The sequence below is a fragment of the Sarcophilus harrisii genome, chromosome 3 (genome assembly GCF_902635505.1).
Source record: "Sarcophilus harrisii chromosome 3, mSarHar1.11, whole genome shotgun sequence".
NCBI lineage: Eukaryota > Metazoa > Chordata > Mammalia > Dasyuromorphia > Dasyuridae > Sarcophilus > Sarcophilus harrisii.
This window is the reverse complement of record NC_045428.1, coordinates 143,814,344-143,833,390: the sequence shown is the minus strand read 5'-3', so window position 1 is coordinate 143,833,390 and position 19,047 is coordinate 143,814,344. Positions and strand designations below refer to the sequence as shown.

General features: G+C 32.4%; 1 protein-coding gene across 2 annotated transcripts in view; it reads left to right on the top strand.

Moving 5' to 3' along the window:
• The window catches only part of DZIP1 (DAZ interacting zinc finger protein 1), a 74,889-nt gene that overhangs the window by 17,904 nt on the left and 37,938 nt on the right, over positions 1-19,047 (top strand). For both annotated transcript variants that reach the window (XM_031958560.1, XM_031958559.1), the window contains exons 6-9: positions 4,092-4,229; positions 6,821-6,883; positions 14,716-14,856; positions 17,886-17,934. In XM_031958560.1, the coding sequence (XP_031814420.1) occupies positions 4,092-4,229; positions 6,821-6,883; positions 14,716-14,856; positions 17,886-17,934 (391 nt within the window). The remainder of the gene's footprint in view (positions 1-4,091; positions 4,230-6,820; positions 6,884-14,715; positions 14,857-17,885; positions 17,935-19,047) is intronic.

Genomic DNA, 19,047 nt, shown 5'->3' with positions numbered 1-19,047 from the left:
TTTAGAACATGTAAGTTCTTTTCCTTTTTTCCTGAACACCTTAGAATACAGATTTTGCTGGACCAAAGAATATACCCAATTTTATAACTGTTTGGCATAATTCCAGATTGCTCTCCAAAATGGTTAGATCAGTTTACAGTTCCACTAACAATGAATTAGTGTCCCAATTTTTCCACATCCCCTCCAACATTTGACACTTTCCCCTTTTATCATTTTAATCAATCTGATAAGCATAAAATGATATCTCAAAGATATTTTAAATTGCATTTCTCTAATCAATAATTAGAGCATGTTTATATGACTGTAAATTGTTTTGATTCCTTCATTAGAAAATTATTCATATTTGATCATATATCAGTTGAGGAATCACTCATGAGACTATAAAATTACTTCTTCACTTTTCTGCTTTCGTTCTAGTCTTGGCTACATTGCTTTTATTCGTACAAAAACCTTTTCATTTAATGTAATCAAAATCACCCATATTATACCTCACAAATGTTCTCCTATCTCTTGTTTATTCATAAATTGTTCTCTTGTCCATAAGTCTGATAGGTAATGTTTCATGTTATTCTAATTTTCTTGTGATATCTCCCTTTATATCTAGGTCATGTATACATTTTGACTTTATCTTGGTAAGTGGTATAAGATACTGATCTATGACCAATTGCTACCAGACTGCTTTCTAGCTTTTCCAATAATTTTTTTTTTACCAAATAATGAATTCTTATCTTAAAAGCTTATATCTTTGCATTTGTCAAACATAATTTACTGCTGCTATGTATTGTATATCTGCTGTGTTCCACTGACCAACCATTCAATTTTTTTAGCCAGTACCAGATAGTTTTTAAAATTACTGCCTTATAATATAGTTTAATGTCTGGTATTGCTAAACCTCCTTTTCCTTGCATTCTTTTCCAATAGTGTCTTTGATATTCTTGATCTTTTATGTTCTTCTAAATGAATTGTTATTATTTTTTCTAATTCAGTATTATAATTTTTTGATAATTTAATTGGGATGGCATTGAATAAATAGATTTGGTAAAATTGTCATTTTTATTATATTGACTCTGCCTATTTATGAGCAAATAATATTTCTCCAATTATTTAAATCTGATCATATGTATAAAAAGGCCATATGTATAAAAATTATAATTAGGTCCATGTAGTTCTTAGGTATGTTTTTCGCAGATTATATTCACAGATATTTTATATTGTCTATAGGTATTTTCTGTATGGGATATCTCTTACTATCTTTTTCCTGCAGTATTTTGTTGGTGATAGAAATGCTGATGATTTATTTGAGTTTATTTTATATCCTGTTACTTTGCTAAAATTAATTGTTTTGTCTAGTTTTTCAGTTGAATTTTTAGGATTTTCCAAGTATGTCATCATATTGTCTGCAAAAAGAGAAAATATCTCATTGCTCATTATGATTCCTTTGATTTCTTTTGTTTTCCTCCTATTACTATTGCTGCTGATACAATATTGAATAGTATTTGGTGACCATTGGTATCCTTCTTTCACTCTTAATCTAATTGAGAAGGGTTCTAGCTTATCCCCAGTGATTTACATAGATGCTTATTTTAAGGAAAAATCTCTGTATATCCATGCTTTCAAATGTTTTTAAATAGGAATGAGTGTTTCATTTTATCAAAAACCTTTTATGTATCTATTGATATAATCATATAATTTGTTACTTTTTTTATTTATGTAATTAATTATGCTAATGGTTTTCCTGATGTTAAACCATCCCTGCATTCCTTGTTTAAATTCCACTTGGTCTTTATAATATAATATCGTAGTTTCCTACTTAGTATTTTGCTTAGAATTTTTGCCTCCATTTTCATTAATGAAATTGATCTATAATTTTCTTTCTCTGTTTTTGGTCTTCATGGTTTAAGTCAGTACCATATTTGTTTCATAATGATTGATAAGACTTTGTCTTTGCCTATTATTACATATAATTTATACAATATTGGAGTGTGTTGATCTTTAAATATAATGCATCTGGTCCTGATACTTTTTTCTTTGGAAGCTCGCTTATTGCCTATTCAGTTACTTTTTTTTCTTAAATAGATTTATTTAGATATTTTTTCCTTAATCTAGAAAGTTGATATTTTTATAAATATTCTTCTAGTTCACCTAAATTGTTTAATTTGTTGGCATATAATTGGGCAAAATAACTCCTTATAATTGCTTTTATTTCATCTTCATTAGCACTACATTCATCTTTTGCATTTATGATACTGATATTTTGGTTTTCATTTCTCTTTTTAAAAAAAATCATGTTTTGGGGGAGCTAGGTGGCTCAGTGTTTAAAGCACCAGCCCTGAAGTCAGGAGGACCTGAGTTCAAATCTGGTCTCAGACACTTAATATTTTCCTGAATGTGTGACCCTTGGCAAGAAACTTAAACCCAAATTGCCTCAGCAAAATCAAATAAATAAATAATCATGTTTTTTTGGTATCTCTGTTTTATTAATTTCATTTCTAATCTTTAATATCTCCAATTTGAGGTTAAATTGGAGATTTTTAATTTATTTTTCTAGTTTTAAAAATTCCATACCCAATTCATTATTGTGCTCTTTCTCCATTTTATTGATATAAACATTAGAGGTATATAAATTTTCTTTTGATTGCTGCTTTTGCTGAATCCCCTGGGTTTTGATTTGTTGTCTTATTATTGTCATTCTTTTTAATGAAATTAGTGATGGTTTCTATAATTTGTTCTTTAACCCACTTATTCTTTAAGATTAAGTTATTTAGTCTCCAGTTAGTTTTTAATCTGTGTTTCTATGGTCCCTTATCAAATATAATTTTAATTGCATTGTGATCTGAAAATGATGCATTTGATATTTCTTCTTTTTTTGCATTTAACTACAAAGTTTTTATGCCCTGGTATATGGTCAGTTTTTGTACAGATACCATGTTCCTCTGAGGAAAAAAAAGGTGTATACCTTTCTTTTCCCATTCATTTCTCTCCAGATAGCTTCATAGCTATTTTATCTAAATTTCTATTCACCTTCTTGACTTCTTTCTTATTTATTTTTGTTAGATTTATATAATTCTGAGAGAAGGTTAAACTTAGCACACTATTATAGTACTATTATTTATTTCTACCTATAATTAATTTAACTTTTCTAAAAATTTAGATTCTGTACTATTTGGTACATATAGGTTTAGTACTGGTATTACTTCATTGTCTATGGTCATAACACATTATCTATTATGTTTATCACATGTGATATATCAAACACATATGATCAATATAGGATATAATGATATGTGATGGTATTGTAACATATGTTATAATATATAATAACATAGTTTCCTTATTTATCTTTTTAAATTAAATTTAAATTTTAATTTTGTCTGAGATTATGATTGCTACTTTTTAAAAAATTTTAGCTGAAGCATAAATTCTATATCAACCTTTTATTTTAATTCTGGGTGTATCTCTAATTTTTAAATATAATCATTTCATGTTTCTTGGGTGTTATTCATACATCCTCAGTTAGACTGTTAAGGCATTTGAACGTCAGTCTTTATAGCAACAATACAGTCTTAAGCATTCATTAGGCAGTTAATTCATGATAATTGGTTGATACTGTTCGAGTATGAGAATATTCCCAACCTGTTGAAACCTTCACATTTTATATAGGAATTAGCTTTTCCACAGAGATGGATATGTGGATGTAATCAGTACATTTTGGAAAGAGAGAAGACATTCATTTTTGCCCTTGTTCTCCTTAAGGTGTTATAAGTGGATCAGTGGATTAGTTAGATCCACTGAATTCACTAGACTTACTATAAACCTGTCTTATGGAAATGTTCAAGCAGAGCTTGGAAAAGGTTTGCATAGGGAAAGAAGTGATCTATGTTTTGGGTTCTGTTCTCTAATGTCCTGCCTTAACTGGTATTCCAAACATTCTAGGTATAAGCCTGGAAATAAAATGCTCAGTGACCAGTTTTCATTATCATCCAAAATAGAAATATTAAAATACAGTTATGCCTTTCCAAATTTAACTTTTAATTATAAATCTTATAGAAGTATGAGCATTTATGCACATGTACTTAAATTTTTTTTGATAGCAATTGCTGGAGATACAGAAGTCCAACATGCAAATAAAATCCAATATAGGTACATTAAAAGATGTTCAGGACTCTAAAGAAGAAAAACTTCAGTATTCACAGGATTTCCAAAATATGATGCAGCTTCTTGATAATCAGGTAGGTCTCTTATGCAAGATTTTCTCAGTACTTGAGCAGATCTGTGATCTACCTGACATGGCCACAGCACTGTGCATGGAATCAGAAGACCGGAGTTTAAATCCTTTGTCAGATTATCTCAACTGAGCTTCAGTTTTTTCAAAGATGTCCTATAAGTCCCTTCCAGTTCTAAATCTGTGACCCATGATCCTCCATAGGTTCAGATCATAGTTCATGTATCCTTTTTCATCCCGTGTAATTACTGCCCATCTTCTTTTATCTTAGGTAAAGACATGTAAAATTAGATATATTGTAGAGTGATGCTTATTATTGGATGTTTACATTATTCTATTTTTTTTAATTGCCACAATTTGTAAGTTAAAGACCCTTCATCATTTTCAATTATTAACTAATTTGTTAGTCTTGTTTCTTAATATATGCAAAATTTAGTAGATGTTAAGTAACTAATTATTATATGTTAATTTAGAGAAATCTTATTTGAAATCACTAGAAGATTGATCAAACTATTTTTTTCAAAAAATTATTTTTAAATTATTGTTTGATATAGCCCGGATATACATTTGTGACAATTTTTAGAGAAATTTTATATTATAAAATTTTAGAATTGAAGGAATCTTAGTGATCATCTAGATTGGCTTGTACAGTTTGGAAATGGGAAAATTGAACCCTCAAGAGATTAAATGACTTAGTTGATTTACTTGTAGACATAGGACCTGCCTTCTTCCCTCCCCTCCTCCCTTACACGTTCTAGACCAGGTGTCCTCAAACTACACCCGCAGGCCATATACAGCAGCTGAGGATGATTATCCCCCTCACCCAGGGCTATGAAGTTTCTTTACTTAAAGGCCCACAAAACAAAGTTTTTGTTTTTATTATAGTCTGGCCCTCTAACAGTCTGAAGGACAGTGAACTGGCCCCCTATTTAAAAAGTTTGAGGATCCCTGTAATCTAGACAGTACTCTGTGAGATATGAAATTAAAAATATATTTCATCAATAAAAATATGCATGCATGCGTATGTGTGTATTATATATGTAGATATGTAGTATATAGACAAGAAAAAGCTTTCTGACTTTGAAACTTCCAACAGTTTCTCAGCTTATAATGAATTAATCTTAAAGAACTTTTTTTCCTACATACATAGAAAAACTTACTAGCTCTCAAAAACCAAATAATCACTTAATTAGTTTTGCTTTTTAAAAAGTTTATTGATACTTTTAAAAGATGCTAGGTAGCATCATAGTGCCTAAAGCCTAAGACTAAAGTCTTAGAGTCAGGAATACCTGAATTCAAATGTAGCCTAACATATGTCTTAGCTGTGTGATCCTGGGCAAGTCACATAACCTCTAGCTGCCTTAGTTTACTAATCTACAAAATAGAAATAATTGCACTTATCTCACAGGATTGTTGATGATCAAATGAAATAGTGTATATTAGGTGCTTTGCAAACCTCAAAGTCATATAAATGCTAGTAATTATTATTATAATTACTGTTAATATTAATAATTACTCTAATTTTCCAGATAATATCCCAGAAGAACCTTTGCTAAACAATTAAGATATTCACCATGTCTGAAAGCATGTTCCTTATTCCTGGTATAATAGTCCACCTTTGAGAGTATAGAAGAATGTTTCATCATTGGCCCTTTGGTGTTAAGATTGATTATTGTATTGATCCAAATATTGACATGTTTCAGTCATTTTCTTTACTTTTTAAAAGTCACAATGTATATCCCTAAAGTCCTAAGACAAAAGCCTTAGTACAGTTTTCACTGTGATTTCATCCTATTTATTATTGTTAGCTTCCTTTTAAACCTCATTAGGAAATCTTTTGTTCACCCTTCATTCTGAAACTGATTGCTGGTATTCCAGAGCAATGTATCTCAGGCAACTCTTATATTCTATCTTTACTAGCAGTCTTAAGAAAAAGAATTATATATGTATGGCCTACCATGACCAATTTATATTAAACCTATTTTAATTTTTCTTAAACAAGTTGTTTCTAGTAATATATGATGAGAAATTGTTATCTCTGACCCACTATAACTTTGAATTTTTCTGTCTCTTAAATTACAATTATATGAATTGTATTTTTCACCAAATTCATTTGAAGCAAAAAATTCTGATTCTAAATTAAACTTAAAAATCCCATTTTTATTTTTAAAAAGTAATTACTATATACAAATAAGATATATACAGGATAAACTGAAGACAGTCTCATTGGGACAGTCTCATTGAATTAAAGAAGACTTAAAAGAGTATATCACAGAGTAAAGTCTTAACCAGATAACATTGTTCTCTGAATTGGAATGAAACTGTTTCCCAGTGTTCTCATTTATGTCATGGTAGCTATATATTTACCCTTTGGAGTAGGAAGATGGACTAGATAACCTTGGAATTACAGTCTCAGCTATATAATAGGTAGAATATATAACAAGCATGTGCATTAAAAATTTGTTTTGTTATATATGCTTCATTAACACATAATTTGATTTCATGATTATCTATTAAAATGAAAACATTTCATTGTGAATGGATTTTTTTTAAGACAGATAAAATATTACAGTCCTAATGTGCTTAATTGTCTTGCAGGAGAGTAAGTGGACTTCTAGAGTTCAAGCTCTTCACCAAGAACACAAGAAAGAAAAAAGCCAGGTAAAATTACAAAACAGATTACTTTTAGTTAAAACCCAACACAATTCACTTTTTATTTATTCACCAGATGTTTATAGTGGTGAATTGGCTCATCCCCACTCACTAATGTTAAATTTTCAATATGAGCATTTGCAACTTAGGAATTGGCAAATGTTACAAGTCAGGGCTTGAGTTATTGATTTGTTGGTTATCTGGACTTAAGAAATGATAGAGAAAATGTTAATAATGAAGATTAGATGCAAAAGTACATCATGCATAAATTTGGGAGGGACAGCCATTTGCTAGGCATTTAACTGACATAATCCTACTGTGTTCAACATGTAATTCTTAAAGCAACGAAGATAATAATACTTGTTATTTTTTTTACCTATTGCTATTTAACCCATCTATCTATTGAATGAATGATAAGGCTTGTTAAAATTAAGTGTCTTTAAAACTGAACTAATTGGGGAAAACAAAAGTATATACCCTGTTGTTATTTTATTAATTAAAAGGGGGTAAACAAATGTATTTTTCAAAATTATTTATTGGGCCTATTCAATGATGATGAAAAAAATATGTGATCGAAGTTTGCATTTAAACAGTGATAAATTAAAGAAGATATGGTGAGCACTGTATTAAGCACTTTGCAAAAATTATCTCATTTGATCTTTACATCGCTGTTATCTCATATTAGGAGTTAGAATATCTAACTATATCATTTTCCTGCATATGTGATCTGGGACAAACTCACTGATCCTTTCTGGGTTAGATAATATAGACATTTTTCCATGAAGGAAAGACTTCTTTTGATAACATTATATTAAATAATTTCCATTGCTTAAAAAATTAAAAGTGTATTTGACGACTGCATGTTTTTGTTTCATTTGTTATTTTCAGCATTCATCTCTCAAATGAGGTGATTGGAATTGATGACTTTTGGAGTTTTTTAAAGTTCTGAGGCAGCTAAGTGTCTGCAGGTATCTGGTGGATAGAGAGCTGGTCCTGGAATCAGGAATCTTGAATGGGTGTGGAGACTTAAGAATATGCAAGTTTTGGTGACTTTTTTAAAAAAAATTTTGCCTTCTTGCTATGAAACAGTGAGAAAATGAGGAAACTGGCTTCCCCCATCCCTCTTTCTTATTATTACATAATCCTCTACCAACTGCCTTGTCTCAACTCTTACATCTGGAGTCATAATTTAAAATTTGGTTTTGAATCATTGAAAAACCCCACAACTTTCTGAGTCATTAAAGGAAATTGAGGAAACAATACAGAAAAAAAGGCATTTGCTATGGACACTAGACTTAAGGGCTGGTAAAGAGAAATAATAGGTAGTATTATATAGTAGGACAGGTAGGTGGCTGGAATGGGTAGAGCACTGAGCCTGCTGTCAGGTTCAAATGTGACCTCAGGCACTTACTAATTATATGACTCTAGACAAGCCACTTCACTTCTGTATTGTCTCAGTTTCCTCAGTTATACAATGGGGATCATAATAGTACCCACCTTCCAGGGTTATCGTGAAGATCCAATAAAATCATATTTGTCAAGTGCTTAGCATAGTACCTGACACATAGTAAGTGCTTAATAAATGCTTATTTTCTTCCATCTCTACATTTTGCGGTTTTTGCTTAAGATAGAAAAGCTAGTCCTAGTGGAATACCAAAATTTTTGGTTCTTACAATCTATATATTGCTCAGAAAACAGCCTTAATGGTTTTAGGTTGCACAAGTAAAAAAAATAACCAGGGGCGGCTAGATGTCATAGTGTTTAGAGTACTGACTCTGAACATGAGTTCAGCAGGACATGAGTTCAAATTTGGCTTTAGATAATTAACATTTACTAGCTTAAGTGATCTTGGGGTGAATCATTTAGCCCCAATTGCCTTGAGAAAGGAAAAAAGAAAGGAAGGAACTAGGAGAACAAAATATCATTGGATGATTAATAAACAGTATTTAATGATTTTTTAAATTGCCTATATTCCTTCCCAGCATCCAATAGGTTAATTTATCTATATCTATATTAAAAAAAAAAAAATCATTCCTTTACTGTATTACTTGTTTGAGCCACTAGATGGCATAGTGGATAGAGCTTTAAACTTGGAGTCAGGAAGATGATAAAATTTGGCCTCAGAGCCCTACCAGCTATGTGACTCTTGGTAGTTCATTTAACTGCTGTCTGCCTTAGTTTCTTCATGTGTAAAATGAGAATAATAATAGCACCCACTTCCCATACTTGCAAAATGCTTAGCATAATTCCTGGCACATATAAATGGCTATATAAATGTTAGCTGCTATCATCTTTATTGTTGTTTTATTATAGTTGTTATTGCTATTACTGTTAACCTCTCAGGGTTATTGTTAGGATAAATGAGATAATATTTGTAAAGTGCTTTGCTAAACTAGGTGTCCTATAAATTCTAGCTATTTATTTATTTATTTATTTTTTTCCTGATTACATATAAAGATAGTTTTCAACATTGATGTTTGTAAGATTTTGAGTTCCAATTTTTTTCCCTTCCTCCTTTCCTTTCCACCTCCCCAAGACACCCAGCAATCTGATACAGGTTATAGAGGTACAATTATGTTAAACATATTTCCATATTAGTCATGTTGTGAAAGAAGCTCAGAACAAAAGGGAAAAACCATGAGAAAAAAGAAAAAAAATGGCAAAAATATTTTAGCTCTTATTATTATTATTGCTACCACTACTTCACTATGTGAACTAGTTATCAGTTGTTAAAGATTTTGACATTTGAAAGACCCCCTTGTAATCAGAGGAAAATTTCATGCAGGATAATATTAAGGGATTTTGAAAGTAACTAAAAGTGAGAAGAAAGAATTCACCTCAGACAACCTCATCTTTCTCCAAAAGACCCATAGAGATAATATAGAACTCATATGTGAGTGGAAGGAAAGGGGGATTATAAGAAGTTTAAGGTCAGAAGAAAAGATTAAAGATTTGGAATCACTTCTCTAGGTAGAGAGATTTGGAATTGAATAGAGAAGAATATATATGTATTGCCTTGAGTTGGATAATAGAAACTTGTAAGTTATCCAGTCAGTACGGTTGTGAAATTCCTCTCTTCTTTTTTTGGGCAGCATGTGAATGAAAACAGGAGGGCATCATGAATAGTAGGAAAAATTCAGGTGTTGGAAAGGTATGAGTGAAAATAGGTAAGGAGGCAAAGGGATTTGAGACAAGAGGTGAGCAAGTTGAGATGGAGAAGAGAAGTTGAAATCAGAGTAGAAGCAAATTGGTTTAAAAAAGGCCTGAGAGGTAGAAGGATTCAAGATTCAGGTGAGGGCAAAGAATAAGTTTGAGAAGAGGTGAGGTACAGAGAGATGGAATGCTGGAAGTTGTGGTCAGAGAAATTTCAAGGATTTTTGGTCAACAAAGGGGATAATTGTGATATTTAAGGACTGTGCATCTTTTACCAAGTCAAATACAAAATTCCTCTGTCTAGCATTTAAATCCTTTCTTAACCTGGTTTCAACTCTATCTTTTTGGTCTTATACTTGTTTCCTCTCTTCTTACTCTATGGTTCATCAATATTGATCTTCAGCTGTTCCCCATACAACACAGTCCTTCAGTGATAATTTGTTTCTTTGCTTTTCTATAGGCTGTCCCTCCTTGCTTGCAGTATTCTTCCCCCTTTCTCTCTCCCCCTCACCTCTCAGAATCCCTTCTTTTCTTCAAAATTTAGCTCAGACTCTACCCCCTACATAGAGTAAGAGATGGCATTTCTTGATCACCCCAAATGCTTATGCATTTACCTCCACCAAATAAGTTTGTTTTTATTTTGTGCTTGCTTACATGTGTGTATTTCATTCATTCAATCAACATTTATTAAGCACCAGCCATGTGCCACACACTGGGCTAAGTGTTAAGGATACAAAAAGAGGCAAAACAGCCTTTGCCCTAAACGAGCTTATATATACACACATATGTGTGTGTATTTGTGTATGTGTGTATATATGTATGTACACAGACACACATACAAAGCAAGTTATCAATTAAGCCTTATTTAAAAGAAGGAAGGCACTGAAATTATTAGGGATTAGGGAAGGCTTCCTTTAGAGAATATAGCTTTATTTAAGACTTAAAGAAAGATCTAGGTAGATCAGAGAAATGAGAGCATTCTAGGCATGGGGGACAGCCACAGAAAATGTTCTGACTCTGAGAGATGAAGAGCAATCTCTTTTTCATGGAACATTTAGGAGGCTAGTGTTACTGGGACAAAAAGTAGGTTTATCAGAGTAATGTGAAAAAGGACTGGAAAAGTAAGAGGGGGACTAGGTTGTGAAGTGGATATTGTTTTCTCCTATAGAATGAAAACTCCTTGAGGACAGGAACTGTTTCACTTTTGTTTTTTTGATCCAGCACAGTGCCAGACACATATTAGGTACTTTATAACTGCTTGTGGATCAAGAGATACATTGGAGGTCTTCCTTCATATCAGAATTCATTGAAGGCCTTTTTTTCCCCTTGAAAATCCAGGTCTGGGACCTCTTTCTTAAAGCTTTTCCTACTCCCCTCATCAAGAAGCAAGCCCTTCTTCCCAGATTTCCCTCTTCTCTATATTTCATCCCTGACTCAGTTGTGTGACTGTGAGTGAATCAGTAAATCTTATAATTATAAAGTTCTAGGTCACTCCCTAAGCCTATAAATAACACATGAGCTTTCTAACTTCTTTGTTGGGAATCCTTATACTGATAAAAATTATAGCTCCAGATCCCTTTCACCCTCCAGAAAGTCACTTCAAAATATGCAACTTATTACATTGTTGATATTTTCTTATTTATTTTTAAAATTTTTATTCCTATTCCATCAAAAACTATTATGTTAGTAAGCTAGTGGTCAGAATTGCAGAGGTCATTTGGCTGGAATGGAATGTAGAGAGCTATTCTCACCCTCTTACAGCAGATTGAGATAGATTGAATAGAAGGAAAAATATTTGTCAAAGAAATGCATTAAAAAGGTTTGGAGAATGGAAAACTAAACCATTCATAGCTTGGAAATTAAAGGTGAACCTTTCCTGAGTATGAGGAAGTTGGTACATTTTTCATATTTGAAATGTGGGTTTTGTGGGGGGGTTTTCAGACTGCTAGGGTACACCATTTCTCTATCTTCTGGCTTTGATCATTTAGAACCTGCTTACATTTTCCTCCATAACCCTTAAACTTTAGTGGGAGGGGGTGCTATATTCAGTCAAGTTGGTAATCTCAGTGCTAAGAACTTAGCCATTAATTATTCCACATGGATGATGCCTGATGTTCCCACAATGCATATATTGTATTTCTTTGTTTTGGAGGACTTGGCTCTGGCAGCTTTTTAGTGCTCTGCCTAGATTTTTTGGCAGTCTCTTTTTGGAATAATTATAGTTACAATATAAATGGAGTCAAATAGTCATTTATAGGCTCTCCTTTCTTCTTTAGACATGTCGAAAGATTAAGATTTAGGAGATAAATTGACTAAAGGGCATTATTTCATGATCCTTAACTTTACTGTAATTTTTGATATTACATCATCACTTGTTCCTGATCACATTTTCTAATCTTGGCTAATATTTATCTGGTTTGCCTCATATCTCCATATTGGTTCCAATGGTGTCTTGTTTTTTTTTTTTTTTGTCTACAACTTTTTGTTATTTGTTAATTGCATAGGCATTCTGGCAAGGCTCTTTGATGCCATACTATTTAAAAATTTTTAATGTTTAATTAAATTTTAACATCGGACAGCAACAAAACCAATAAAACCTGCTTAGTAATTTTTATAATAAAATCAATTCACTTCAATGCATATTAAATCATATCTCCTTTTAATGTACAAAAATATCATAGCAGTTTCTTAGGTACTGAATCTTGATGAAGATTCTTTGTCCATAGATTCGAATTCATATTTTCTCCTATATAATTGTAGTGAGTGGGTATTCTATTTTTTTTGCTTCTGCTCTTTTCTCTTTGAACCTGTATACTTTTGCTTATATCTCAAAACTAGGCAATATTTTTATTATTTTAGCTATGAAAATTATATATATATATCTGCTGCTAAGAGCATAGTCCACTGCAGCTCAGAACTCCTAGGCTCATGAGAGAGATCCACCACTCTCAGTCCACTTGGCCTTGGCAGCAGGGATTATAGGGGTTTTACAACACCCAAGTGCCCCTTACTCTTAATCTTTAAAGCAATAAATACCCTTAGTCCAGGCTAGGGGATTAGCAGCTTCTTTGACATAAGTGCCATTGGCAATTGGGTGGTGGGGAGAGGGTGATGAAATTTCCAGTTCCAGTCCTTGGGAATAAGAGAGAAAAACAGGGAAACGAGGAAGATAAAAGTTCAGATATTTCTATGACACCAATAGTCCTGAAATCTCTTAAAGTGACATAGAATTTCAGAATTTGAAAGAACCTTAGATGTTATCTAGAGTAAATTTCACTCCTTTACAACTTGACTTGCATATAGCCTTTACTTAAATATTCCTAAAGCAACTCTAAATGTAAGAAAATAATAAAATTCTTTGTGCTGAGGTGAAATTTCAGCCTTTTTAACCACCTATCCTTTAATCTCCAATCCCCATTCTCATAAAATAACCAAATTTTTGTTTGTGTCAGTCTCCTCAACTGTAAAATGAAGCTAATAACACTTACCCTTCTAGGGTTGTTGTAAGGATCAAATAAGATAATATTTGTAACATTCTTAATACAGTAGTGGTACATAATTGATATTTTAAATACTTATTCCCAAACCTTCCTCCTTCCTGAAATATATCCATGAACCCTTTTGAGGTCTCTGTATCCAAGTTTAAAAACCACTGCCTTAAGGTGTTTGAAAGTCATTTAGCATTCCCTTCATTTTACTATACATGGTATGGCTTCCAAATCCCTACTACCCTGGTTTCCGTTCTCTAGACACCCACTGGTTTGTCAGTGCACCTTTGTTAGTGCACAAAAATGCATCTGATTCTCTAGATGTGGTCTGACCAGAATAGAATACAGTGGAGTTGTTGTCTTACTTGTTCTGGACATTCTTGTAACCTAATGTTTATTTTTTTTTCAATCTGGGAAAGGATTTTTTTTTAAAGAATAAAATGATATAGTTTGCTTTAAAAAAAAAAAAAAAGAAGAAGAAGCTCAGTTGAGGCCATGTGGAGCTCACCATCAGCTGAACTTGGTAATAATAGAAGACGTTTTTGTTCATGCTATATAGAAAAGCTTTTATTCTCCTACAGAAATGCTTAAGATTTCCAGTTACCTAATTTCTTATTGAAATACAGAGCTAATCTGCAATATAAAATCACTTTTAGAGAAATTTTAGTTTTCTGCTACTTTATTGCACATTTTCAGAAAAGCAGTTATAATCCTTCAAATTGTTCTGTTTCTGATTTAGTCCTTTTTGTCCCATAGATGAGGGGCTAGAACAGGAGTTAACTTGGGCTCTATGAACTTAGAAGCAAAACAATGTTATCTTTGTTTTCACTAATCTATAACTGAAATTAAACCATTTCCTTCCTTACCAAAAAATCCTGAGAAGAGGTCCATAAGTGTTCATGATTTTAAAAAAGATTAAAAATCTCTGGTCTAAAATGATACCCTCCCTTATTTTCCTATTGGGTATGGACTAGAAAAGTAGTTCCATTTTGCTGATCTTGCCTTCTTGGCAATTCATTGTCTTAAAAAATTTCATAGAGCACTGATAATTTAAGTAACTTTCCTAGGATCACATCATCATTTTATTCAGTTTATTGATGCATCAAAGTAATATGAGTGTTGAATAGTGTGTTTAGCAAATAAAGTAAACATATTTTGCTTGACACTTATAAAATTGTGTGTCTTACTCAATTTTTGTAGCTCCTGTCACATATAGAAAAACTGCGAACATCTATGATAGAAGATTTGAATTCAAGTAATGTTTGTTATAAGAAAAGGATAGAGGAACTAGGGCAGCAAATCCAAGAACAGAATGAATTGATTATTTCTCAGAAACAGCAGGTATGTTTGCTTGGGTTTTTTTTTTTGTGGGGGGTGAATTATGTGTGTTACATGTCCAAGCAGAATGTTTTCCATATAGTAGACACAAAACACATGCTAGTTACACATGTATAAGCATACTTTTTTAAAGAATATTTATAGATTGTAAGGTGATGAATCCTCTGTTGAAACAACATGGAAGTGACCCAAATTCTTTTTTTTCCCTAACACTATCTCAGGTTTATTAATCTCCAAAATGTCCATTATATAATAGCAATATAATATATAAATATTAACTTATTGTCTTACACTTCAGTGAGATGCCTGAACAAAAAATGTATTAGGAGCCAAACATTTGAAGCATTTAAATAAAATTTTGCATAATTCAACTAAATAACAAAAAATAGTATTCTACTTTTTTCATTTCACAAAATACTTAGTTTTTCTTTTTTTATTTTCTTTTATTTATTTTTATAATGCCTTTTTATTTTTCAAAATACATGCAATACAAAGATAGCTTTCAACATCTGCCCTTGAAAACTTTGTGTTCCAAATTTTTCTCCCTCCCTTCCTTTCCCCTAAACAGTGAATAATCCAATATAGGTTAAACACGTGCAATTCTAAATATATTTCCAAACTTATCATGCTGCACAAGAATAATCAGATCAAAAGCGGGGAAAATGAGAGGGGAAAAAAAGCAAGAAAACAAACAATAAAAAGTGGTGAAATATACTATATTTTGATCTACATTCAGTCTCCATAGTTCTCTCTCTGGATGCAGATGGTTCTTTCCATCACAAGTCTAGTGTAATTGCCTTGAAAGTGATCCAAATTCTTGAAGGCTATTTAAACACATCACAAGTTTTGGCAGGCTTTAAAACTTTTGAGTTTAGTTTCATCTCTTTATCAATGACTACCCGAGCTATAAATCTAGCTCTATTCTGTCTCCCGAGTTCTAAGTCTCTCAACACCAACTTCCTTTTGGCATTCTAATTAGATGTCTCACACACATCTCAAACTCAACTCCAAGACTCACCCCTTTTTTTGATCTTCTTTATTTCTGTCAAGATTACCACTATTCTTCTGGTTACTCAGGAGTCTTCCTTTTTTGTCCATTCAAGCTCTTAGGTTTCCTTATTCCAACTCTGACATTAAAAAGACGTAATTTTCCCAGAGTTATATCTCCCTCTTGAGTTACTTTTGAGAGGTCAGCAGTGATATTCTAATGTCATTGGCTTAAACTCCTTCTGGTGGCTTCTTCCTCTCTCTCCCCTCCCTTCCTCCCCATGGTTGATCATTTGATCAACTAGCCTTCAAAAGCTTTTTAAAAGGATGTCGGGTGGTACAGTAAGAACAGTTGGTACAAAAACATTCCCTCAGAGGTCTATAACACCCTTCCATGAATGTTTACCAAATCTAGTGAGAAGTAGATTTGTGTTTAGAGATCATATATAATAAAGAAGTAATTGGAAGACCTTTTTCCTCCTCTTCATAGGGTGTTAAAAACTGCCACCAGCTGATGTGAAGATATTATTTAGAATCCAGCTTTTTAAACTGTTTTGCCATCCCATATGGGGTCATGTAACTGAATGTGGGGGTTGCAAAATTATGATTTATTATCAGTAAATGTTTGATTTGTATACCTACTCTTATGATTCCTCACTGACTCTCAACAATCCAATCAGTTGTCAAATTTTGTCAATTCTACCACTATATCTCTTATATCTCTCTGCTTCTTGTCGCTCTGATTTAGGACCTTGTCATTCCTTGCCTAAAAACTTCTTAATGGGTCATCTTGCCTTAAATCTCTGCCCTCTCATATTCATCATTCATACAAATATCAAAGACCCAAATGATTTCTCTAAAGCATATTGTTGTACCTCTGCTAATAAATTCCAAATATCTCTGTTTGACCTTACAGCCTGTCATGACCTGGTTCCAACTGGCTTTTCTAACCTTCTGTTAGACAGGATTACTTTTGGTCCAGTCAAAATGGCCTTTCTCCTGTTCCTCACATACAGCACTCTTTCTCCAATTGTCAGATTTCTTACTTGGCTTTTCTTCATCTTGAGAATGAGTGTCTTCTCACCTCTGCATCTTAGAACCTCCAACTTCCTTTAACATTCAGCTGTAGTATCACTGTATATATGATATCTTTTCTAATTCTCCTAATCTTCTGGTAGTTTTTCTGGCCCTCCAAAAAAACCCTTGTATTTTGCATAGATTTTTGCTTGCATACACACACACACACACATATATATATTTCATCATATATAAGGAATATAAATTGCTTGACAGAGGAGACCATTGGATTTTTGTATTCTCCCCCCCCCCCAGTAACTGATATATAGTAAATTTTTTATAAATGCTTACTGATTGATTGATTGATTGATTGGAAGATTAGCTTTTCTATTTTTAGAAAAGATTTTCCCCCTGAAAATTTGTTATTGGATTTTGGGGTTTTGTTTTTATTGCTGTTGTTGTTCCAAATCAAGACTAGAGAATAAAGTAAGCTCTTACTTTGTCAGACACTATGCAGTGGGGCCACAAAGAAAGACAAAGGAGAATACCACTATACTGAGACATGGAGTAGCTGTATTGGTCTGTATTAGTATCCATGCTGATGAAATCACAAATCAATCAATTATAAGTGCCAACTATGTGCCAGGCACTGTGGATAAGAATTTTTTAAAATATTGTGTAAAAAGTAAAGAATTACCAGTTCTTCCTGTAATTGCTTATAAACACGGAACATGAATCACCAGCATAGAAAAGAAAAAAATGTTATAGAGTTAAAGCAACTGAGTTCCATTAGAAAAAAAAATTTTAAAGCAAAATTAATAATAAGTTATATGGTTAAATGATCAGGTCTAAACTTCACAATTCTGATGTTTTATCTTGCCAGGGAATTTGTAATATAGGGAATAATCTTGTGTTTTTGTAGGATTCAGAGCAAACATTAATGGAATGATAATTATGCTCTATAGATTGTCATATAAACCATTTCCAGTTCCATATGGGCTATTCTAGAAGGTTTTTCTTCTTTGCAGATTAGAGAATTTGTCAGCAAACCATTACACACAATCAGTGAGCAGAATGGTAAGTTGGACTATGTCACACTGTTTATAGTAGTGGGCCCCAATCAAATACTTTTATATGTGTTGTAATACTTGATGGTTTAATTTGGGAGGTATTTTATCATAATATAACCAATCTTTTTCAAAAGCCAGTTTAAAATTTATTATTGGGAATAGTGCCAAAAGAAAACGGTCCTGTCATTTGGTGAGAGCAGTTCACCATAGACAGCTCAAACTCCATTGGTGATCTTGAAATGTCAAAAGAGCATCGAAAAACCTTTAACACATTGAGTGGACCAATGTGATAAATTGATGAGAGGGCATGAGGAAAGGGGAAGCTGAACAAGAAGACATGGATAGGTAGTGATCTTTATTGTTGGAGGATTAATTAGCTATAGGCCCATTTGAGATTTGAGTATATATATTGTACACTTAGTACTTAATTTATAATTTTTAAGGTGTGAGTGAAGTTATGCTTACAGAGTAATGAATTTGGGAACTATTTGAGCACACAAAAATCATCTACAAGGTGAAAGTGTTGAGACTTGCATAAATGGAGGGAGTACTCATTCCAGTAAAGTCACAGATTATTGAATTTTTAATTTTTTTTACTTAATTTTATTTAATTATTTAAAAATTAAGTTATCAAACTTTTAAAGTTGGTCTCTTGAGTGAATGACAACACTTTAAGACATGGGAATTAGGATTGATTTAAGCCTTTTGGCAACATTCAAAAGTTACTGTGTGTGTGTGTGTGTGTGTGACCAGAATGCTGTTAGGATTTCTTTTCTGTAATTCAAAATTGGAAAGAAATTCCATCTTGGCCTTAGAACTTCTTGAGAAGTACAGGATCATCCAGTAGTGTCTGATTATGACAAGGCTGGGGATACTTGGTTTCCCAACCAGCTGGATAAGTCCTTACCTAACTTGATTGTGAAACAGTAATTTCTTCCTCACTCAAGTAAGGCTTTGAGAGTTTCTATTTCATATTTAGAAATTATCATTGAGTAATTAGAGAAATTATATATAGCATTCTGTGCTTCTAAAAAATGTATCCAGATATACTTAGCAAATGTTTTGTTGGTTTTGGGGAGATATGTTCTTTTTTAAATATAGAGGAATAAGTCATTAAGAA